Raw genomic sequence first — 26,661 nt, 5'->3', positions numbered from 1 at the left:
GATGAGGACACAAGGAAGACAAGGAAAATTTGAAGCATTAAAGAAGGCTATCAAGACAGGCCGAAGATTTTTGCTAACTATGCTCTTATGGCTAAGGTGATGCAAGTTGATACTCCAAGCACATTTGAGGAAGCTAAAGGAAAAGATGAATGGAAAGAAGCTATGAAAGAAGAGTACAACACCTTGATGAAGAATGATACTTGGGAATTGACAACACTTCTAGAAGGAAATAATTTGGTCAGTTGCCAATGGACCTACAAAAAAAAATTCACATCAGATGGAGCCATTGAGAGATACAAGGTGAGGTTAGTGGCTCGTGGTTTCTCATGAGAAGAAGGTATTGACTATACTAAAACATTTTCCCCAGTTGCTAAAATGACTTCAATTCCTACTATTATTTCTTTGGCTACAAAGTGTGGATGGAAAATGTTTCAAATGGATGTAAAAAGAGCTTTTTTGTATGTTGACTTAAAAGAAGAGATTTACATGCAACAACCACTAGGATTTTTTAAAGATGGTGAAAAACATCTAGTATGTAGATTGAGAAAATCACTATATGGTCTTAAATAGGCTCCAAGGGTGTGGTACTCCAAAATAAATGAATTCTTTGTAAAAGATGGATTTGAAAGAAGCAAAGTTGACCCAAATGTATATGTAAAGCATCTTGATGATGAAATTGTTATTATTGTCTTGTATGTGGATGATCTAATCATTATAGGAGATTCCACACAATGTATTGAGAACACCAAGAAACAACTCAAACAAACTTTTGAGATAACTGATCTAGGATTAATGCACTACTTCTTGGGTATGCAAGTTTGACAAGAAGAAGGAAGGATCATGCTTTCTCAAACTAAGTATGCTCTTGATGTATTGAAAAATTTCAATATGAGTGATTGTAAATCAGCCAATATGCCATGTGAAATAGGATAAAATTAAGTGCTCATTCTACTCAAAAGAAGGTGGATGAAAAATTGTATAGGCAGCTTGTTAGTAGTCTCTTAGATCTTACACTAGACCAAATATTGCATATGTTGTTGGTGTTGTATCCTGGTACATGGTGAATCCACATTACAATCACTGGAAAGCTACTAAGAAGATTTTGAAGTACATCAAAGGCACTTCCAAGCTTGGCATTGAGTACAAACATGAAGGAGAACCTACTTTAGTAGGTTACATAGATTTTGATTATGCAGAAGTTATTTATGATAGAAAATCAACTTCAAGATATATCTTTCATCTTGGATTCAGACCAATTTCTTGGAGTAGTAAGAAGATATCAATAGTGTCACTTTAATCAATAGAGGCAAAATATATTAGTGCATCAAAACATCTCAAGAAACTCTATGGATCAGAAGACTACTTCAAGAGACACGTCATCAACAAGCTCATCTAACCACCATATTCTATGACAACCAAAGGACTATCAAGGTCACGAAGAATCCTGTATACCATGCTAGGTCCAAAGACATTGAAGTTCACCATCACTTCATTCGTGACTTAATGGAGAGTGAAGTAGTGGACCTACACTTCTATGGCAATGAAGATCAAATTGCAGATATATTTATCAAAGCATTATCTACTGTTAAATTTCTCAAGTTTAGAACCTTGCAATATCTCAAAGAGGTTGATGTTTGAATTCATTCTTTAATTTCTCCCACTTAAAGATGTATTAGTGGTAGAAATTAAGGGAGGGTGTTGGAATAATTTCACTGATGAATGAGTAGTTATCGCTGTTTGTTACAACTAAACAACAAGTTGTCATTGACATCTTCCAGCCTCTTCAATCCGTGACTGAGTGAACATGCAGTTCTATCATCTTTTACCTCTTCCACACATGAAGTTAGTTGAGATTTTCTTGGCTCTAGAAAATATAAAGGTCTCTATATACAGAGAGGTAATTGCATTGCAATCCAATCAATCAATAAAATATATTTTCTCTTCCAATATGTTTTGTGCTGCTGTTCTTTGCTTTTAGTTTTTTTTTTTTGGTTGGTTTTCTTCAACTATCCACTTTTCACACATTAAAAGGGAAAATAGCTGATATATTTAAAATTGTTTTTTGACATGCAACTGAGATGCGAGACGTCTGTAGTATATTCCACAATTCACTTTTTCAGAGATGCTCAGATTTATGTAATGGCCTTAGCTCTGTTTTTAATTTCGGGTAGTCTTCCAAATTCAATGGATTTCTCGAAACAGATTTTTTCATTTCAAGTTTGTTCAACATTTTTAAAGAAAAAGTTAATACAAATTAAGTAACTAAAAGAGACCTAATGCCAATTTAATAAAACGTCACCATAAAAATGCAAAGTGACAACTGCGGACCAATTAGTTTCACTTCGGACCTATAAGAAACTAATTGGATAAGATTTGGAATATGCGAGCTACTAGAGCATTAACCCTAAACTCATTAATTTGCACATTTGCTTTCTGAATAATTTTTTTTACAGACATTGACGGTTGTAGATTTTTCCCTGGAGATTTACTCTACTTGTATGTTGTTTGACTCAGTTGAAAAAAATGTTTCTTTCAAAAGAAATAAATAATTATCTTGAATGATGGCTTTTAATTTCCGTGATCTCTTCCATTCTTCCAAACTGCTAGCATGTATTCTTGAATGTCTGATTTTTTGCAATTAAAAAAAAGTGTAATTTCCAAATAGAGGCACAACATTTCAGTTGTTACTATTAAAAAATGGTCTATGTGTAAAGAGTTTAAAGTGACCTTTTTATGTGCATTAATTTTTCATGACATTGAATGGCTGCCGCTCATTTCTTTTGTGCCTTTGGTTCTAGCCACCGATGATATAGGTTTTACTGGTGTTTGGAAATTTATTTTCAATGATTTTTGAGACATCATTTTTTTTTTGGAGATATTGCCCACAAGCTTGAATTCGCTGTATTTTCCTAGCATCAAAATAAGGTTTTAGAGCATATTTGTACACGTCAAATCCCCCAATTTTGGGGTCAATTTTCCTGTCAACTAAGTTTAGTTATGTTTAAAACCATGAGGGTATCTGTTGTATTCTTCCAATCAGGATTTTGAAAATTGTATTTTTATAAATGGATTTATGAAGAATTGTGTTATCCATATTGTTTGCAGTCTAATTTTCTAATTGCTCTTCCCTTTTTTGGGTCCTATTTCCCTTATTAATCATGTTATTTTCATCTCTGTTGCTATATCCTAACAGATTTTGTTGTCAAAACTAGGTATGTGAAGAATCAATTTTGTTGTTGTTGTTGGGCTGGTGAGAAATAATGTTGGTTTCTTGTTTTCCTCATTCAGTTTGATTTACCTTGTTTGAATTAATGATGTTCTCATTTCAAAGTTTGAGAAGTCGTGTTCTCCAAACTTGGATATAGTTTTTTTTTGTTATTTTCCTGTTTGGATTTCTTCTTACTTTGGAAGATATCTTACTTTAATCATCCGAGTTGCTTGAAAATTATTGAGTTGCTTGGAAATTACTCTTCTAAAAGTAAGCTGTATATAGCTCTTTGTTTTCTTCTCTCTAATACAGTTACTGTCTACCGATTCTGCGTTGGCAGGTAACCTTGAAGTTGCTACCAACTTGAAAACCGATAACAGGTTAACCTTCTCTTCTAAGGATTGCATCACCATATCGTCTAAGATGGTTCATTGGCTTAGTGCCCTTTAGCTGGAAATCTTTCTTGTCATCAACACTAGCTGAAGTAGAAAAAGAAGATACAAAATTGCTCCTCTGACCACTTGATGACCCCTTAATTTCCTTCCTCTGTACTTCCATCTAAGGCATTATTTCCAATGGAAACCTTATCACATACACTTTTAGAATAGGGGAGCGATCCCCAGACCTTGGGTTAAAGTTAGCTTATCATACTCATTATCTTTATGTTCAGTTACATCCTGTATTTTCACACGTATGGCGTTAGGAGAAGATTGCTACAAAGATCTGATGTTTCTCTTTGGTGTAGTAAAAATATGAATCGGCATTATCAATGAAAATTAAACAAATGTTATTTCTGGGTTCAATTATATGTTACAGAATTCAGAAATAATATCCAGTTAATTATATATAACTATTGTATAAATCTCTCAGTACTTATGGATACAATATATTAATATTTTTGAGTTTAACTCTATCCATAACAATATCTCACAAATGCAGGATATTTCAATAAAATAGAAGTACCCATTGAAGGGTTATAGCTCAACAAGATAAAATGTTTAAAATTAGATGGAGGGGATACGTTTGCATAGAAGGGAAATCTAGCCTTGAGACAAGAGGATGGACAAGATTTTGATAACAAAGATTTTTCCACTATTCATGTCAGTATGTCAGTAAAGGAAAATATTCATTTTAGGTTCAGTTCTTAGGGTTTTTATTGATTGTGTTGGTGGTTCGAATTCTGAGAGTGAGAGTGACCGGGCTTGACTAATCATAAACTTCTTTATTTTGGCTCAGTAGTGATGTTTCAAACCCCTCTTGTGGTTAGAGGATTGCAACATACTTACATCTCTGTCACTTGTGTGTGGAACTTCTGATATAGCTTGTTCTTACTGGAGTTATGCATAGGATAGCATCTGCTGCAATTATAATTTGTGCAAGGCTAGTGAAGCATGACTGGCATAATGTGGCTGCAATCATTTTTTCTTTCTTTTCAGATTGCTATTTCTTATGTGGACTGGTGTGCTTCAAGAATAAGGGAAGATCGTGGTATTATGCCAAGGCATAGGAAAATCTCCAGTGAAAATTTTCTCAATTTTTTTGTTTTCTTTCTCAAATTTCTGTGAATTTTTTTTGAATATTTTCTGTTTCATACCTCCTTCAGCCCTCATCTATTATCAAAAGAGAAGTTACAGGAATGGGATAATTTTGATGGCATGCACTTAGCTCTAAAGAGATGTCATCTTTTGGCAAAATTTGTCAACTATCAATTTTCTAACGCTTAGATCTAAAGTCCTATGTAGTTTGATGGTGATAAGTATGCCCAAATCTATGCAATTCACTCTAGTTAGACTAGTTAGACTACTATCTAGCAACATTCTCTTGTAGGTCAGATTAAAGTATATGTAGTTTGATGTATCCAAGTCTTTAAGAATATTCAATATAATTCTTATTATCTATTATATATTGGTTAGAACAAGCTTTTATAATTGGAATTTTCCTTCTATATTCGTTCTGTCAACAATGGATTAAGATGCATTTGAAAAAACTGGCTGGTCTATAATGTCATGCTCTAAGAATATCAATATTCTGTGTCTGTTATCTCTTCCAAGTTGATAAATTTGAAATTACAACTACATATATATGTTTGTATCTAATGTTTTTTTACCAATTCAACAATTTTTATTTTTTTTGGCAATTGTGGCACCGTCTTGTAGGAACTGTGCTGCACTGCAGCCCTTGTTTTATTTATCTTGGAGAATCATATGCTTGTCTGTGTAATTTGTATGTCCATTTGTCTCATTTCGCTATTCTTGTTTGATGATAACCAGCTATATATTTTCAATTGATTATCCATTGCTTTCTCTACCGCTGTCCCTGATTTCATCTTTGTCTCTTCTATGTGTTTGAAGCAATGAAATGTTTCAGTGAATTTACAAAAACTCTGTACAAATCCACCGACTTTCTTTATGAACATTATATTTGATTAGGATATCTTGTATTAAACTAGTGTTTATCACGCCTTCATCTGAGTTTTTCTACGTTCTCTGTTGCATCCACAACTATATCATATTTGCCAACGATGTCCAATACATTTGCAATGCTTAATGCAACTATCAAAGAAGATTATTTATCACAACAAAATCATAATTAATAATAATTCCGAGAAAAAGGAACCAACGAGTTGCAAGGCATAATGTAGCGGGTGGTCCCAATCCTCCAGCACCAACAAGTGATCCTGAAGACTTCAAGATTTTGATTGACCTTGAACTCTGAATGCTAGCAGTAATAAATGGCGGCTGTATCTCCAAATTATCTGTCCTCTTAAGTTATGGTCGTTCACAGTCTCCCACCTACAATTATTATTAAAATGGCACTTTGCTGACAGTACACTTGTATCATTTAGTGGATTAATGACCTCTCTCTTCAGGAGATCGACCATGTATGAAGACTCTTCCGGTGGCGTTGTTATTTTGTGGCAATTGTTTATAATGGAACCACTCAATGTATAGAAACTCTAAACTAATTTCTTAACAGGTTTGCAATAACATGTAGGATTTTTTTGGGATTCGATTTCGAGACCTTGTGATTCCGAAGCACACAAAGAGGGTGCAATTAAATTATATGTTATGAGGGCAGAAGCCATCACTAAATAAGGTCCTCCCCAATGTAGATACTTTGAGTCACACTTGTTTTCTAATTTCACCGTGACTAATTCAACACTATAGTTTGCGATGATAATCAATGGAATATGAAGTGACAATATGAGTAGTTCGATTTAACTTTCACCAATACATCATATCTGTCGTTATCAGCAAGGGACTGTCTATGAATGCATTCAAGATACAAAGTTGTTCCCTTAACATTTCCATATTGATATTCTAATATTTTGCAAAGTATGTATCTTCTTCTTGCCATGGTTTTAAGAGTGCTTATGTCTGTAAGGAAGCAAAGGTGTGCGGAATCGCTTCCTACGCTAATCTTTGAGAGGACGATTATGCAAATCAAAGTAACTATTGCAAAGATCTCAAAAAATGCATAATAACATAATCAAAATAACAAAGAACACACAACACAATGATTACCGTGGGGAAACCCTTCCGGGAGAAAAACCCCACCCTCCAAAACTCGCACAATGTATTATCAAACCAAAATGAATACAATACACTTGCAATGCAAGTTCTTATAGGAGCGCATCACCACAACTCGAACTTGGAGAGACTCCTTCTAGCACTAGTCTTGCAAACTAAACTCAATTACACAAACACCTCCCCAAGCCCTCCTTTTATAGTGATTTTACAACCTGGAAACCACTTATGGTTTTACAAAACCATGAGCAAAACTACCATGCCACATGTTACCCATTTTTGACATTTACATTTCCAATATGGAAAAACAACCAGGTTAAAAATAGTAATCCCGTCCACAATTTTGTCTCTTAGTCTAGACCCCCATAAAAGTTATAAAATGAGTCATCAAGGCTCTAAAAATAGCCTGCCTATATTCTACTAAGGACAAGACTCATTTAACAACTCACTAACCACTTTCCAATGCATAAACAAGTGGAAAAACTCCCACAAACTAATTCTGGAATTTTCCAATAAAAGATTGCAAGGTTGAGACACATGTTTCTCAACATTCTCCCACTTGTCGAACACCTTACAAGAGTTAGGGGATTTGAAATATCATGGACTTAATTGCTAGGGGCCAAGAGGCCTATAGACTCTGAACACCATCTAAATTTCTTTGTGCTTACGGGCTTAGTTAATGCATCAGCAACATTTGCCAAAGTCTCTACCTTTTCCAGCTTCACCTTGCCATCCGCGACCATATCTCTCACAAAATGATATTGTACATCAATGTGCTTGGTCCTCACATGAAAAGTCGAGTTCTTCGCTAGGTAGATTGCACTCTGGCTGTCACTATAAATTGTCACTGCACCCTATTTGAACTCTATATCTAAACACAATCTCTTTAGCTAGATGGCTTCTTTGCAAGCATGAGTAGCTGCCATATACTCTGCCTCAGTAGTGGACAAAGTGACCACAACCTGTCGCTTACTCATCCAACTAATTGCACCACCAAATAATGTAAACACATATGCACTGGTGGATCTTCTTCTATCAACATCACCAGCCCAGGCTGAATCCACATAGCCTCGAATATCCAAGGAATTCTCAGTTCCTGTTCCATGAAAACATATTGAGTACTCTGAGGTACCCCGCAAGTATCTGAAAACTCTTTTTACCGCATCCCAATGTGCTCTTCTTGGATTAGACATATAATGGGAAAGTACTCCCACTGCTTGGGCAATGTTTGGTCTTGTATAAACCATAGCATACATCAAACTTCCAACAGCACTCTGATATGGTACTCAACTCATCTCTTCCATCTCCAATGGGGATGTAGGACACTGTGAGCTAGAAAGCTTTGTTCCCATAGTAACTGGAACACTCAATGGTCTTGAATCCTACATATTGAATCTTTTCAAAATAGTACCAACATACTTACTTTGGCCTAGCCAAAGCTTTCTATTCTGTCTATCTCTTATAATCTCCATCCCTAGAATGTGCCTAGCTGCACCAAGATCTTTCATTTCAAACTTTATTGAGAGTTGAGATTTTAACTCTGCAATCAAACCTTTTCCTTTCCCAATAAACAACATGTCATCGACATACAAGGCAATAACCAAAAAACCATCACCATCAGATTTGAAATATATACAGTGATCAGATTTAGATCACACAAATCCCAAACTCAACACATATGTATCAAACTTCTGGTACCACATCCTAGGACTCCATTTTAAACCATACAAGGATTTCTTCAATTTATAGACCAAATGACTTTTACCTTTCACCACATAGTGCTTTGGCTGTGACATGTAAATTTCTTCCTCCAAATCTCCATGAAGGAAAGCAGTTTTCACATCCATTTGCTCGATCTCTAGATCATAAACTGCTGCAATAGAAAGCAAAAATCTAATGGATGTCATTTTGGCTACTGGAGAAAAAATCTTGCCATAATCTACTCCCTCAACCTGAAAGTAACCTTTTGCAACCAAACGTGCTTTATACTTCTCAATGCTTCCATCTAAACCCATCTTCTTTTTGAACACCCATTTACAACCAACAGGCTTCCGTCCTTTAGGCAATGGTACAAGGTCCCATGTTTGATTCCTCTTAAGAGCTGCCATTTCTTCATCCATGGCTATTTTCCAAGACTTTGAATCATTCATACCAAGAGCCTCTTCTACAAATCTCAGTTCATCAATGTTAGCATTCAGTGCAAATATGCACCTCCAATCATCAGGAGAATACCCATACCTTTCAGGTGGTTTCGTTTGTCTAGTAGATCTTCAAACAAGATCTGGTTCAGGTTTAGGAGGTTCAGGTTCATGATTAGGTTCTCCCTCTTCCTCTGATGATTCAAAACTCATAGAGCTCTCTTCAACATCTTGTCTTTCTAAGGGCCTTGATTCAACTTTCTCAGGTGTAGTAGGAAGTTGAATCACATCTTTCTTTTCTTTAATTTTTTTTGGCTGCACTATAACAGAAGAAGGCTTATTTCTCTAAAAATAACACTTCTGGAATAAAATACCTTTTGTGCAACAGGATCCAAAAGCTTGTATCCTTTCACACCATAACTATATCCAATGAAGATACATTTGACAGCTTTGTTGTCTAATTTTGTTCGCTTCTCCTTTGGCACATGAGCATATGCCTCACAATCAAACACTCTCAGATGTCTAAGTGAAGGCTTGTGGCCTGACCACGCTTCCATTGGCATCTTATCAACAAGAGCTTATGTAGGAGACCTATTTATGAGGTAGCAGGCAGTGGCTACAACTTCAGCCCAAAACTTTTGTTCTAGTCCAGCACCACTCAGCATACTCCTAGCCTTCTCCATCAAGGTCTTGTTCATTCTTTCTGCAACTCCATTTTACTATGGAGAATACGGAGTTGTCTTCTCTCTTTTAATACCACAATCTTTACAAAATGTGTCAAAAATATTGGAGCAAAATTCACCACCATTATCAATTCTCAAGCATTTTATTTTCTTTCCAGTCTGCAATTCAACCATTGTTTTAAATTCTTTGAAACGACTAAAAACTTTAGCTTTACTCCTAAGGAAATAAACCCATGTTCTTCTACTAAAATCATCAATGAAAGAAACATAATAAATTGATCTACCAATAGAAGGAACATCAACTGGACCAAATACATCTGAATGAATTAGATCCAAAATACATGAAGACTTATGAGAACTCGAGTAAAACTAAATGCAGTTTTGTTTACCATAGATACAATACTCACAAAAATCAAACTCAAGATTGCAGTCATTCAACCCATCAACAAGGTTCTTGTTTTTCAAGGTCCATAGACCCTTCTCACCTATGTGGCTGAGTCTCTGGTGCCATAACATAGTCTTCTCTGCAGGCAACTTTGATTCAGTAGATAGAGCACCCTTGGGTACCCAAAAACCATGACCATCTGTTGAAAGAGAAACTCTCTCCTTCTCTAACTGAGTAGTCTTTTCCACAATCTTATCAGAAGTACTATTGCACTCAACTGTGCATGCATCAAGTTGGTACAATGTACCCAATCTACTTCCTCTCACTATTACCATAGCGCCTCTCACCATTTTTACACCTGTTTCAGAAAATTGTACATGCACACCTGCATCTATTAGCTTACTAACAGATAACAAATTCCTTGCTAGTCTAGGGATATGCAAGACACCATCAAACCTTCTAATTCTACCATCAGAAAATTTCACATGAATACTTCCACGACGAACAATATCAAGTACTGAATTATCACCCAAATACACCTTACCACCATCAAAATTTTCATACTTACTAAACCAATTCCTATTAGGAGTCATGTGGAAAGATGCACCTGAATCTATTAACCATGCATTTTCACCTGGATGAGTGGCCAAGGCTGTAATGAAAGCATCTCCATCTTCCTTCTCAGACTTAGAATCATAATCTTGCTTCTTCTTCTTCTTCTTCTTCTTCTTCTCCTCTTTGCAGTCCTTTCAGAAGTGTCTAGATTTGCCACAATTCCAGCAGATTGCCTTGGACTTATTACAGGATTTCGATCTCCCCTTATTTTTGGACTTAGAATGGCCATGTTGCTTTTCGTTCTTGCCTCTTTCTTTTGGTCTTCTGCGAACACTCAAAGCCTCTTTGGCATTCAGAGAGACCTCCCTTCTCATCTCCTTAGAAAGTAGAGAACCAACAACATCCTCCATCTTCAGGACAACTGAAGTGCTCCCTATAGCCATCACAAGACTATCCCATGAGTCTGGCAACGAACATAACAAGATTTGACACCTTTCTTCTTCATCCATTGGCACCCCTACTGAGGTCAACTGAGTCACCAACATATTAAACCTTTCCAGATGCTCAAAAATTTTTCCACCTTCTTCCATTCTCAAGGAATACAACTTCTTCCTCAAGAAAATCTTATTCACAAGTGATTTCGCTTGATAGATCTCACTAAGCTTTTTCCAAAGCTTCTGCATGGTAGGTTCTTCATGGACATTAATCAGAATCGAGTCTGCAAGACACAATCTGATGAGACCTTTAGCTTTTCTATCATTCACATCATATTGTGCAGCTAATGTTGGATATGTGGGCCTCATCTTGTTCTCATCAATTGCATCCCATAGATCCCGATCAGTCAACAGATCTTCCATCTTCAGCTTCCACATCTCAAAGTTTGTGCCAAAAAACTTTTCAACATCAATTCTCCCTGACATGCTTGCCATCTTTTAATTCCTGCAACATAAAAATGAAATGCTCTGCACAAGCTCCCACTCAAACCTTGATTAGCTAAAAAAACCCTGTACCCAAAAAATAGAACCAAAACTGGCCAGGCTCTGATACCACTTGTAAGGAAGCAAAGGTGCACGGAATCACTTCCTACGCTAATCTTTGAGAGGACGATTGTGCAAATCAAAGTAACTATTGCAAAGATCTCAAGAAATGCATAATAACATAATCAAAATAACAAAGAACACACAACACAATGATTACCATGGGGAAACCCTGCTGGGAGAAAAACCCCACCTTCCAAAACTCGCATAATGTATTATCAAACCAAGATGATTACAATACACTTGCAATGCAAGTTCTTATAGGAGCGCATCACCACAACTCGAACTTGGAGAGACTCCTTCTAGCACTAGTCTTGCAAACTAAACTCAATTACACAAACACCTCCCCAAGCCCTCCTTTTATAGTGATTTTACAACCTGGAAACCACTTATGGTTTTACAAAATCATGAGCAAAACTACCATGCCACATGTTACACATTTTTGACATTTACATTTCCAATATGGAAAAACAACCAGGTTAAAAATAGTAATCCCATCCACAATTTTATCTCTTAGTCTAGACCCCCATAAAAGTCACAAAATGAGTCATCAATTCTCGAAAAATAGCCTACCTATATTCTAATAAGGACAAGACTCATTTAACAACTCACTAACCATTTTCCAATGCATAAACAAGTGGAAAAACTCCCACAAACTAATTCTGGAATTTTCCAAGAAAAGATTGCAAGGTTGAGACACATGTTTCTCAACAATGTCATCTACAGGTGCCAGCAAAACATGCTAACAAAACTACCGCGGTGTAAATGGCATCCTTCATATTGCAGATTCATTTAAAATAAAGAGTTTTGTGCCAAAAAGGAATGGTACCATTAAATTCGTGAAAATTTTCCACTGCAATAACTTATCAAGCACCATAGCTATTATTTTCAGTTACAACTGTAGAAGTCCACGGCTTGATAATTTGAATCATTTTTCAGCAGTCTTCATTGTTATGTTTATAAAACTAGTCTAGAACATGCACCCTATTTAGCACTTCCTTAAGATCGAATTTGCTCGATACCAATTGTAATGTCTTCTACTAGCACTTCAATTTAATTTAATTCATCTTTCCGATTGCAAATCAAATGCATATATTTTCTTCATATTTCTCCATATCCCCAATGATCCTCTCTCTCTATATACACAAACTTACTTTTCAATTTAATAGTGATCTATTTTCATAATAGGTTATATTAAAATCATATTAATAATATTATTATATATTAATTAAATATAATCATATATATATATATATATAATTATTATTATTATTATGTTTCATGTTATTAATAATACTATTTTTTATTTATATTATTAATATTTTAATATATAATCAATATGTATATGTCTATGGTGATATTTATTATTATTTTACTTATTATAAACTTTATATATAATATATATTTATTATTAAATTCTTATCTCAAGTTGGGTTATCACATGAATGAAATACATAAGCTCTAAATTTTGTCGCCACCATTTCTAGCATACCCTCCCATAGGAATACCATTAGTATTGATGCTAACAATATGTCCCTTTGGCATTGATGGAAACATAGATGAAAAACATCTAAGATTCATTAATACCAAATATATTTCTTTCTTATCTATATTTACTCTCCCATTCATGTCACCAATGAATGTAAACATACATCTCAGTATTAGAAAGGTTGTAAAGAGTTTCTCATGTTTAAATCACAACCATAAAGTAAACAACATGTACAAGGACAATGTTAATATCCCTCATACATCAACATCAATACTCTCTCTGTTGAGATAAATAATGATCATGTATTACTCACATATCTCCCCCATTGACATCAATGATAAAGGAATCATAATGTCAATTCTTGAAGTTCAACCATCTCCAACACAATATGCAATTAGATCAAGTGTCCAAAGACACTATTAAATACAAATACCAAGAGTCCTTATCGACTCATCTCAAGCACATATACCCCCCATAAGAAAAGTATCAAGCATCCTATCTAGATAAACAAATAATGATCTACTACTGTTGGGCTGATGTAATCTCTATATCAACTACTCAAAAGTAGGTTGGGGCATAACCCAACTCATACCTCTCAAGTACTCAAATGTGTCCTTAGTCAAAGGTTTTGTAAATATATCTACTATATGTTCATTTGTTCTAACATATTCCAATTTGATTTCTTTCTCTACAACTTTCTCTCTCAAAAAGTGATACTAAATAGATATATGCTTTTTTTTCAATGTAAAAATGGATTCTTTGACATACTCTATTTGTATTATCACAATGTATGATGATAAATTCTTTAAACTCAATCCCAATGTCTTCAACATTTTCTTCATCCAAATAATCCAATTATAATTATTTTCTACTGCTACATACTTTTCTTCTATTGTGCTTTATGAAATGCAATCCTATTTCTTGCTCAACCAAGGAACGCATCTTCCTCCCAAGAAGAATGCTCTACCACTGGCGCTCTATGTATCATCTAAACTTCCTAGTCAATATTTGTGTACACACATAAAGTTAAATCTTGTGATCTATTATATACCATAATCCATAATCATGTGTGCCTTTCAAATATCTAAAAATTCCTTTTACTACTACATAGTGTGTCTCTTTAGGATCTACCTAAAATATTCCAACAATTCCAACTATATTAGCTATATTAGGTCTATTATGTGTCAAATATTGCAATCCACCAATCATAAATATGTACTTCTTTTGTTCAGAACTAAGGGAAGGGATTCATCTATGCTAGATAACTTACATCTAGCTATCTTAGGTGTTCAAACAAGTTTACAAATTTACAATTCAAATATTTTCAACAAATCTTGAAGATATTTAGCTTGTGATATGAAAATTCCATCCTTATTCTATACAATCTACAATCCCAATAAGTATTTTATTTCTCCAATCATCTCATATTCCTTCTTCATTTAATTTGAAAGTATCTTGCAATTAAAATAACCCTCAATATCTTTATTAATTATGAAAATGTCAATAGTAGATAAAACAACCATAGGAAGATAACTATACATAATAAACAAGATATGTTAACTATGGAAACCATTGATCAGAGGGAAAACCTGAGTGGGAATATTTTCCACAAGATGGTGTACTAATATAAATGTTCCTTATGAAAGGATGGACCCTATTAGGAGTCAATGAAATATAATCAGTACATATGAGTCCCTACTAGGAGACTTTGAATCCATTTTAGGAGCTTCTAGCCCTATTAGGAGTTGTACCAACCCTAGTAGGTGTTGAAAGGAGGACAAATAAACCCATTTTTCAAATAGCCTCGAAAAATTGTCTTCACTAGACAATCTTCTAGATAAGAATATCAAAGATTTCTAAACTAACCAAATCAAAAATTCATTCCTGATATAGTTTCTTTGAAGCTCACAATAAATTGACCCTCATCAATCTCTTCTCTGATCAAAAGATATTCACATGCAAGTTTTTAAATTGATCTCATTGATCCAAAACCACACTTTAAAACAAGGATATGAAACTTCCTTTATACCAAGTGCTAAAAAAAGTTATTAAGTTGGCCTTGAGGGTTTCCTAATTTAAAATAATAATATAGGACATCAGTAAGATATTATAATACATGTTACATTACAATTATACACTTTATCAAAGATTACAAGAAAACTGGCATCTCATAGTCTCCATAACATTTTGCACATTGATCATCTAATTATGTCATTTTAAAAATTGCTACCAATTCTTCAACCTCTATTTTAATCCTCTTTATCCAACTCTATCCCTAAGAAGAGATAGAATCAAAATAATAGTACCTTCTTTCCAGAAATGCTATCTGAAAGTTGTCTTCACTAAAATCCTCTAACTCGAACTAGTCTTGATATTTCCATATGCTCTCTTAGTTGTAGTATCTAGAAATTATGATGATCATATCATCAAGTGTGAATAATCTTATCTTCAATCCTCAAACTGTGCCAAATACTTCTACCTCTATAACTTTGCTAGTCTTCATAGAATAACATGTATGTTGACATTGATGATAATCACTATCATGAATGCAACACATACTATCTTAATCTATCTCCAACATTGCTAACATACTCCACCATAACAATACCATTAGCATTCATACTAACAAAAGCAATAGCCTATTTTAAAATAATGATCGACTAGGAGAAAAGTGAATGTTAAATTCTAGTACAAGGGTCCTTTCGAAGAACTCATAGCCATGTTAAAGACAAGTAATAATATAAAATTAATCATCATATATGCTAGATATTAATGTGAAATTCATTTGTAATAATGTGGAGATTGTAAAAGTTGTGAAAAGCCTCTATTAATCTTTTAGGTCTCTAGCCCTATTCTTATTTGTTGTCTTATGGGTCATTTATATTGTTTTGTTTAGATTACTGTTAAGTTGATGGTTTATTATTATTTTTCATTTGCAATCATTTTATTTTAATTTTTTATTTTTTAAAAATATTCATTTTTCTAATTGTCTCTTCATATTTTTATTAGTTGTTTTTTTATTTATTTTTTTTTTTTTAAAGTTCAATAGATGCAAAAAGTAACATTTCTAGATTTCTAATATTACCTATTTTATAAGATTTTTTTAACTTTAAATTAATTTTTTATCCTATGTTATAAGATATTAAAATTATAAAAGTACAACTATAAACAAATTTCAAAAAAGTAATGAAAAAAGATCAAATGCATCTTTAATGTACTTTTAGTAAACACATTTTAAATTGTTGATTGGAATGAATTTTTTAATTAATATAACTCTGATTGCTTATTGTATCAAACTATTTAGAAAAAGGTAAAAAAAAAAGGTGTTTGGGTTGACTAGAAATTAGATTTTTGTTAAATTTGTATACATATTTCAAACGAATTTAGGAAATATATATATGTTTAATTCATAAAAATTGTAGACAAGTTGATGATTATTGTAGTGCAAAAGTTTGCACTAGATTTTTTTTCAAAGTATTTAAAAATAAATTGCTATCATTTCTTAATTTTAAATTTTAGGTAGCAATCTAAGCTATAAGAAAACTCTTATTTATAATGTATTTGAGACCATTTTCACCGATATGTTTCATCACATAATATCATAACTTACATTGTACTAATTTATCACCTATATAAATAGATTTTTAGAAAGTAATGGAATCAAGTCTATAGAGGGTGACAACTCTTATTTATTTATAATATACTTGAGACCATTTTCACCAATATGTTTCATAACATAGTGTCATAACTTACATTGTACTAATTTATCACTTACATAAATAGATTTTTAAAAAGTAATAGAATCAATTCTATAGAGGGTATCCTATGGTTAAAACTTAATCCCCTCATTTTAGCTTACAACCACTTTCTAAAAGTAACATTCACCCTTGAACCATTTAGTTTTTATATACAAATTAAATTTACATGAACAATAGGGATGTATAATATATACCTTTAAAAAAATCACCACCCTTCAAGGTTTTCTATGCTGTTATTCTCAAGAAAATATTTTGCACAAATTTATCAAAACTTTTTCCTTATGCTAATTATGTGTAGGAAGAACCTAAATCTATTCACAATGATTCATCATAAATTATATGTAGAAATAATAGACCCAATATTAATTTGTTTTTCATAAATAACTTATTAATGTGACTCTAGTGTCATAACTTACATTGTACTAATTTATCACTCACATAAATAGATTTTTAAAAAGTAACAAAATCAAGTCTATAAAGGGTATCCTATGGTTAAAACTTAATCCCCTCATTTTAGCTTACAACCACTTTCTAAAAGTAACATTCACCCTTGAACCATTTAGTTTTTTATATACAAATTAAATTTACATGGACGATAGAGATGTATAATATATACTTTTAAAAAAATCATTTAAACACTCCATCATTTCAAGATCTTGAAAAAAAAAACTCTTTCTCCTTTAAACAAGTTCAAAATATTTAGATATGAGGAAAAATATATTATACAAATCAGCTCTAAAAGCATTAAAAAACAAGAGCTTTGTTTGAGCTTGAGTCCCTGCCTTTTGCGAATAGTGGAAGGTAGGTTTTGAGAGAAAATAAATTACTAGAAACATAGATTCAGAGTTCTAATCTTCACCAAAGATTAAACAAGTTGAAAATGATGATACACCTCATATGATTGCCAAGTATAATTTCTTCAAAAATAATAACCTATAATTAAAAAATAAATTCCAATAAAATAGTACACAGAAACAAAACTAAAAAATTGTTAAATCATTTATTTCTAAATTAAGAATGAAAATACTCATCATATAATAATACACTATCATGATAAATCATGTTTTCCCAATAAGACAAAGAGGACAATGGAGGAAATAAATAATCAAGATTTTAAAAGTATAAAGTTTCCCTCATAAAAGATAGAAAAATAAAAGGCAATTGCATAAAATTGATGATTTGAGTTCAATATCATTCAGGGCACCACTAATGGGATGGACAATAATGCAGATAAATGATATAAAAAGTTTACTAATGCTTGAACTTATTTGAAATATTTGGAAAGCAATGCAGCTAGTACATTTTGCATGGATAAAGTTTTGGAGATAAAAGGATCAAATATCATGAAAATCTAATATGCACAATATTAATTGTTAATTACTGAGTCAATTGTTAGAAGGAAAACCTATATTAACAACTTCTACCAGCATTCTTTTGAGAATTTTGTAACAGAAAGAACACCGAGAAAAAATTAATTTGTGGAAATATTCAACACTTCAGTATCGTAGCAATTACTGAATATTGAATCTTAAGAATGTACAATCGATTGTATTACCATCCTCATTGCCCATACACAAATCAATAATTTCAAAAACAAAGGGAAATGAGCATAAGATGATTCACTTTTAAATAAAGTAGGCCAATTTTGGGGCTCACTTAGAGGCAAAATGGTGCTTCTTTTATCCCTAAAAAGTATGGAGTATGATTAATCATGACTCAAAGGCTTTTTTAAAGAATGTTGAAAACTTTTTAATTTTTTAAAATGTCTAAAACAACCCAGATTTGTCTATCATGATGTAGAGGGAGCATAAATTATTATAAAATGTTATTAATTTTTATAGCTGCATGGTGCTGAATACACACATAATGATCAACTGCGAGTAAATGAAAGAAGTATAATAGCTACTACAGATAATAATAAACACTTCACTTGTCCGTTTAGTTTTAACTTATCCCATAAGTTTATGCTACTAGTGCAATCAGTAAAAGCCTGTTGTAAATGGTGTCTCCCTAGAAATATAAAGATCATTCTAATGATATCAGATGAGCAAAGGGTACGCATCCAAGAGAAATTAATAGATATCGATAATGTGTTTGGAATGAATGTTGGAATATATGCATGCCAATTCACAAGCTTTGATTATTAGTGCATGTGAATCAAAAAAATTATAAAAGATAATAGAAACCTTAACATCGAAAAACTATTGTCAAAAGATTTTTAGAAATTTGAGAAAGATTTTCGAGATTGATGTTGGCAAAGAAAAACTTCAGTAACTTTTCCACATATAACACTAAGTATAAAGGAAAATGTACTATTTATGTGTCAGTATGGTTAAACAAAGACAACAAAAATAAACAAATGGTCTATAATTAGAGGATTTATAAAAAAATTTGTGACTATATGAACATCCATATCTTGCATTACAACTCAAAAGGTAACTTTCCCTATTAGGAGACATAAAAATTCAACATAAGATTTAAATCTTAATACTTCATTGCTGAGCATAATAACAAATTTGAAATAATAATGAATAGAATCTATGTGCTATTCTTGCAGAACACACCTGTTGCACATACATTCAAAGCACTAAGATAGTTTATTAATGAAAGAGGCCCTTGAATGATTACTACCTGTTGCACATACATTCAAAGTACAGAGATGTTTTCTTAATGAAAGAGGCCCTTGAATTATTACTTTTATTTTGTCTTTCCTCTTTTCAACTGAGATAATTATTAATGACTACAGTAGATAATTTTATCCGCTTAGGTCAACCACCTCCACAGATATCCTAGTTATTTCAATCACGATACAATTAAGGACAATCACTACACCAAGTTATCACATTCCTTTGACTTCAACTTATCTACTTAGAAGTAATTTAAATAATCTTAGCTAATGTTTGGTAGATGTCATATATCATTGGATAAACAGATAACTATAACTCAAGGAAACCCAAAAAAAAAAAAAAATACTGCTAAAATTTATTCCCAAATTTGTATTGTTGTATGAAAACCAAGGCTACATGCATGTGTGGAGTTGTAGCTCGTATCAATGCAAGACCTATAGATCAAAAGAATAAATCTATGACCTACAATTTAATGGAAACATATTTTAGAATCTTGCTCTGAACGAAATCATGTTCTCATGTCTGAATCCTTACATGGAATTAATCATTAGATAGTTCCATCACATCCATACTCATATATGATTTTTGCATGCATTACAATTAGCAAATAATAAATACCAATAAATACCATGTCAATGAATTGGAGGAGGTGACAAGCACCCATTTTACTACAATTCGAAAGACTTGGATATTTGAGCACCCTTGAAGCGAACTCCACGAATCTCGTTCTTGTATCTTTCCTTTGATAGATCTTTGATAATTTGATGCTCTAGAAAATGAACGTAATTAACTACTTCATCCAATAAGTTTTCTAGTGACTTGAGTTCTTTCTCGCACTTCCTTTGAAATGCATTGTGAATAACATGCTTGGTGGGTTGTGCAGTTGTCTTGTGCCCAACGTTACATGCACTGGGTTTACCAGAGGTATCTTTTGAACACTCCTGATTATATAAAGTTGTTTTGTTATGTTAGTTTTGTATCAGTGTCTTATATGAACTTGTCTTGTTAAGTTAGTTTCATATCAATGTCTCAACTTTTTGCTTTAACATATATACATTCATCAATAAATAAAGTTCTTTTTAATGGAATCATAATGCTACCTATGAATGAATGCCCTTAAATGATATGTTGAAGTTGCAGAGAATTAAAAATATGTATTCAAAATGGAAAAACTTGTTTAGAAAATCTTAATTTTAGGAGAAAAACAAAGGAAAACCTTACTCTCAAGGTTACCTATTTCTTTTTTCAAAAGAAATAAGAGGGGTAAAAAATTTATTAAGATAGAAAGCATTACAACAAGGAGCTCTGTCTTGAGCAACAAGTTCATCAAATTCTTGTAAATATTTAAAAATTAAGAAAAAATTACTCTCAAGGTTACCTATTTCTTTTTTCAAAAGAAATAAGAGGGGTAAAAAATTTATTAAGACAGAAAGCATTACAACAAGGAGCTCTGTCTTGAGCAACAAGTTCATCAAATTCTTGTAAATATTTAAAAATTAAGAAAAAATAAAAATTATTTTGTAAGATTTAAAAACTAGTTTTTCTAGTAATGATTATACAAAAATATGACTTAATCCAATCTACATATACATCTTTACGAAAAAGGTGCATCATTACAAAAGTCATATTTGGCCAAATTATGTTCAACTTAAAATATAAAGAATGATAAAAAGATAAGAAGTTGCAACTGACATCTGTAAACTCCTCGAAAGAAAATGCTAAGCATATGCTAGCCAAGTAGTTCTAGTCTTGCCAAACTAGAAAGTTAGATAATAGTAGAATTTTTAAATCCCTCAACAACAAACAAATTATGCGCAACAGTCACAACCCATCAATAGTTAGAGCCAACCACGTCAACGAGTATGTGGCAGCGTCATGCAACTATTATGATATGGATGTATGCAATATGTGGCAATATAATGAAACCACATGAAATACACACAAAATACCAATTGCTTGAAGAAGTAAGATGCCATGTCTCCAACATGTAACCAAATTTTTACTAATTTTCCAGCCAAAAAAATGGAAAAGACTACCAAGAAAAATAGTCTAGAGCCAATAAAAAAATAGAAATTGAAAACTCAAATTTCAGTTTAATAGAAAAAATTACCCAAACTATAGAGTAAGTGACATAATATGAAGTTTGCACATTTATGGAGGACTTAACTAATAGATAAAATGTCTATTGAAAAGTATAGATAAAAGGACTAATAATATATCAAGTTTTCATCTACCATTTGGTAAATCCAAACAAAATGAAAAATCATGTAAATCCCTCTTAACAAGGGATAGGAGAATATTGTCAAGTTAGCAATAAATTGTCTTGAAACCTTATTATGAGCTATATTCTTTTTCACTTGTCTCTCCTTGTCATGGTATAAAATAGATCAATACCATGGATGCAGGTATCTATGTTGATATATCTATTAATGTGGAAAAGGATACTCTCATTGAAAATGGTTAGTTGGCCTTGGAAAACTCTAGTATATAAATAAAAATATGTTAAAAAAATATGATAGATATATAGAGCTCTATTCCTTCATGGATTGTGAATGAGATGAAATCAATACTTTAAAACAACTACCTTCTCCTTAAAAAAAAGAATTGATAACATTATGGGAAGTACCCAAGTGTTAGACAAGGGTATAAGTGATTTGAATGAAGACCATAAACAACATATAATTTAAGATCTCAAGGATTATTTGATATTCATTCAAGATAAAATAAGAGTTGTTATATATAATTTAGTAAAACAATTATGGATAACACCACGAAGGGTTTGAATAAATTGAAAGAACAAATAGAGACTGTATAGGTAATGTCTAAGTGTAATTATACTCGACCATCTATTAATGTGAAACTGACTAAGAAATCACACTTCACGACTGCATGGATTATCATGTTTGATGTTATCAATTCTAGTAGACAATGAATTAACCTTGGTTATAGGGGTGGGAACCAGTAGTGGAGTTAGAAGATCACTCGTACACTTTAGAAGATCTGGAGAAAAAACCTTTCTCTATGATGGATACGAAAAAAATCCTTCTTTTCTAAAATGTAGTGTTGGGGAGAGATGTCCCTTCACCAAGTAGCGTAACCATTTTTCTTTTGTTTGAAAGATTGGGAAATTATATGACCAAAAATTGTAAAACCTACAGCACCAGAAAGGAATATGTTCATAGTATACAATTGAGTTCTAACATTTTCTAAAGATTTGAAGGGAGAACCCTGTTGGGAAATCTTTGACAATTTTTATTCCAACCAAAAATTTGAGGATTCCTTATCAAAACTCAAAAGCTTCTGGTCAAAAGAGTTACCAAAAGACATAAAACAAGAGTTAATGGAATTAGCAAAGGGAAATTTACAAATCTTACATAGTCAATAGTAAAACAAATTTATATTAGATTACATTTTGTTCTTACATCAATGTTTTGAATCACGCTATGTAGTTCATCATCAGAATGAAAAAAAAGAACACAAAAAAAAAACTAAAAAAATTGAAGACAATCAAATCCAAAAATTGTTATGATTGTGGATTGCAAAATTTCCCGTAAAGGTTCCCTGTCGTATTGTTTACCAACAATCGTCAATGATATCCTCACTGATATTGCAGAGGAAAAAAATTTGGTGGAGCCATGAACCGTCATTGAAAGAGAGGGGTCAAGCTTTCATTGGTCTTTCCTGAAGCCTATCAAAGCACCTAGGTGACATGAGTAAAGTAGCAGTAACATAACATTGCATAGGAGTAATTTATATATTTATATATGTAGGCTAGATTTTTAAAAATCCAAAAATTTAAATGTTTAAATGTTAAAAACGAAAAGTTTTAATTAAGAAATAAATAATCTAAGGTTATAGTCTATTTAAAAAGTAGATGTACGCAAAGTAGGTGAAAGGCGTATGGATGCAGTGCAATTTACATCAGAAATCCAATTGTGGGTTTTGGTTACCCACAAAAACAAACAACTGCGCATATTATGGATATCACTGTGAAAAGGAAAAATTCGTTGCCATAATGCTGGAGAAAAGAAATTAAAAATTTGGGCAATCATTTTTGTAAAAGAATTAAAGTTTAAAAAATGGGGAGGGGAAAGGTGCATATTTCAATTGTTTATTGATGGTGGACACGGTCTTCATGCGTTCAGGTCGTCTTCTCCAACAATGTATCCCTCTGAAAGAATAGTCGTTTGAAAAACCATTAGCAAAGAAATGGTTGCACCTCTTTTATAATCCATTGATTAGAATTGAAGAAATGCTTAAAATTAATTGATCAGAGTTTGAACAAAGCATTTTATGATAATGGTGTGTAAGTTGATCATTTGACTTTTAGAAATTATTCAAACTGATTTTTTGTTCATGATACATGTTTTTTTTTCCGTTTCTCAAGCAATTGGAATTTTTGCTCATTTCCCCATATTCAGACTCAATAGTACGAAATCTTTCCATTGTCAGGAACTGGGTTTCTCGGGTAAGAGACAGGAATCCTAAACAATTATACTACAACGGATTCTGTTGTTATATTTTTATTTACTATTTTGATTGAAGGAAATTAGGTTCTCGCGACCAATGTAATCTTCGCTTATCCAATGAAAGTGAAATAAAAATTCATAACATTAAAAATTTGTTCTGAATTCAACTCGATAGCCAAAATATTGGTTCCAGTATTCAGAGATAAAAGCTCAACGAAGACCGAACCAAAAAACTATAGTCTTATAATTTTTTTTGGATAACCTTAACTTCATTTGTATGATTCTACTCCTGCTCCCTTGTTGTTATGTAATGCAACAATATTTAAACACAGTAATACTCACTTGTACATTGCCTAGAGAATTCTGTAATCCTAAATCTTCAACGCCAAATTAAAAATAAGTAGAAAGTAGAAAGGAGCTTCCATGAGGCCCATCCTTTTATAATGTGAAAAGTGTTAGGTTTATTATATTAATTAAGTTAGTTTTTGTGTTTAGATTAGATAAATAAAATCAGTTCAATATATAGTTGTTGGGAAGTTATTCTGTAAGCAGTTGTTGTAAAGGAAAATAAAATTATATAAAGATGTCCAGACATCAATGTAATTATTAAGTATTATTTCAATATTATTCATATCATATTGATATCATTCTAGTATTTTATTCAGTATTATTCAATATCATTTTCAGTATGAATTTAGTTTGTATCTAATGTATCTAGAAAATCTTAGTATTTTATAGTTTTTCTCTTTCATTTTATATTTTCAGTTTCACATTCTTTGAACCTGTTACAAAAAGTAAACATACCTTAACAAGGAGGGTTGCTTAAACAGAGATGCGGAGTACTCTTGTAAAAGCACATATAAGAAAATTCTGTGATATTATATAAACTGCAGGAAGTCATCAAATTCGTATGGTGAAGAGATGGCACCAACTGAAAGCAGAGTAAGAAGCCTTACACACTCATCTTTCTCATGGCACCCAAACAATACACTTTCTAAGGAAGGCATCATGCTCAAGCCACCACCTATTTACGCATTTATGCCAAATGTGGAAACAATGCACGTGAACCATTTTCTAAATGCCATTTGTAAACTACGCATTTTACTGTCAATTTGTTGATTAATAAAAGAAAAGACTAAAGACTAACAAGAAAAATAGTTTCTTCCAATCACAAAATATGAATAATATGATTAAAAATTAACTAATATAATGAAACAGTTAAGACCATAGGTTAAAAGTTTTTTGCACTATTTTTGAAATCATATTATTAGAAGAAAGGTACGTGAAAACTATAGTCTTCTACCTTTATGACAGGGACTAATAAGAGATTTGTGAGGGAGAAAGGCATTCATTGAAAAATTAAAAAAAGAATATGAACCAAAATAACATAAATAAAAAATGAATGGCAGAAGAATGCATGTGTCTCAATGTACATTACTGAGGGCTGACTTCTTCCTTCCATGAAAGAAATTGAAGGTTAGGATGAGTTGGTGTCGATGCAACTACCATAAAGTTACCATCAACCACATAACGTTTGAAATTAATGAAGAAATAATTCCATGGGTAATTGCCTATCCCTGGAAGGTAGAAAATGGATGTGGGTGATTATAGAGGCTAATAAAACAAGCATGAATTACTTCTTCAATGTGGACAAGGAGCCAAATTTCATGAGAAGTATTTTTAATAAAGAAAAGATGCTAGGGTCATGGAGTGATGTCTACTATCTGATTATGAAGTACAAGTCACCATAAAAGACTATTACAAAGTGAGTTATTATTATCATTTCCCTTTGTTAAATCATTTCCGTTACCATGGTGAAATCTCTTTTCCTTTCTTTTTACTCCATGATCTCAAAGCATTTGTAATAGGTGTTAGAAAATGTAGAGACGAAAGTAAAAATTATAGTATCCTTTACTAGAAGGTCTTATCTTTTGTCAATATAATTTTCACTACACCATGTGTCCTTCTTGTAACTTTTTGGTGTTACAACCCCCAACACACAACACCTTCCCTATGGATGTGTTGACCTAAATTAGTGATTCCCCTATCATTTCCCAAGATTCTCATTTCTCAACTAGCTTGAAACTTAAGGATACCCCTCACTGTGTCATTTTCTCAAATAAACCCCAAGCTAGAGCTTGATGTGGAATTTGGTGAGGTTGGAATAAAATCAATTAGGTCAAGGAGACACTCCAATAGAATTGCTACAAGCCCTAATAAGGAAAAAAAGGGTGTTAAAAAAGGAGAGCCCTAAACAGGTGGATTCAGACTCTAAGCCTAAGGTACGTGGAGAAAAAAGGAAACATTTGAGACAAAAATAGAAAGCTAGGAGATTCCTTAGCATTGAGGATGAGAAGAAGGAAACTGCAAAGACCCCCAAGAAAATAGAGGAAGCCTCTCAAGAGAAATATATGTCTCATGTATCAACTAGTCCTAGTCTAGGTATGGTGGATCTCACAACAAAAAGGATACCCTAGGCACTAATGACAACTTCCCCTTGAATGTCACTACCACTCTCAGGAATTCGAAGAAGGACCCCCCTATTCCCCCATGTTTTAATTTTTTATTTTTTATTTATAATATTTAAGTTCGAGCCTTGCATGGCTATTATTATGGAAACTTTTCATATAATGGTCAAGGCTATTGTTAGTTTAGTCATGAAGAATTATGTTGATAGTTTAGTTTGTTACTATTATATTACTATCTACTATAGGAGATTAGATAGTAGGATGCCAACTCTAATATTTTCTTATTTTTTATATTGAATATGGGTGGCTAATGTACT

At 32.5% G+C, this 26,661-nt stretch overlaps 1 protein-coding gene across 8 annotated transcripts in view; it reads left to right on the top strand.

The window, feature by feature from the left end:
* Window positions 1-26,661, top strand: part of LOC149566255 (uncharacterized) — a 158,492-nt gene that overhangs the window by 52,561 nt on the left and 79,270 nt on the right. For 6 of the 8 annotated variants that reach the window (XR_016362150.1, XR_016362151.1, XM_089819674.1 and 3 more), the window contains exon 4: window positions 20,291-20,331. Coding sequence is in view for 6 of the 8 variants with exons in the window: in XM_089819674.1 (XP_089675800.1) it covers window positions 20,291-20,331 (41 nt within the window). In the remaining 2 variants the exon portion in view is untranslated. Of the gene's footprint in view, window positions 1-3,548; window positions 4,132-20,290; window positions 20,332-23,859; window positions 24,163-26,661 lie in introns of those variants that run through there. The other 2 variants (XM_089819672.1, XM_089819669.1) reach the window with 2 other exon arrangements.

The sequence above is a fragment of the Cupressus sempervirens genome, chromosome 3 (assembly GCF_028749045.1).
Source record: "Cupressus sempervirens isolate cs-2001-9-10 chromosome 3, ASM2874904v1, whole genome shotgun sequence".
NCBI classification, from domain to species: Eukaryota; Viridiplantae; Streptophyta; class Pinopsida; order Cupressales; family Cupressaceae; genus Cupressus; species Cupressus sempervirens.
This window is presented reverse-complemented; position numbering and strand designations above follow the sequence as displayed.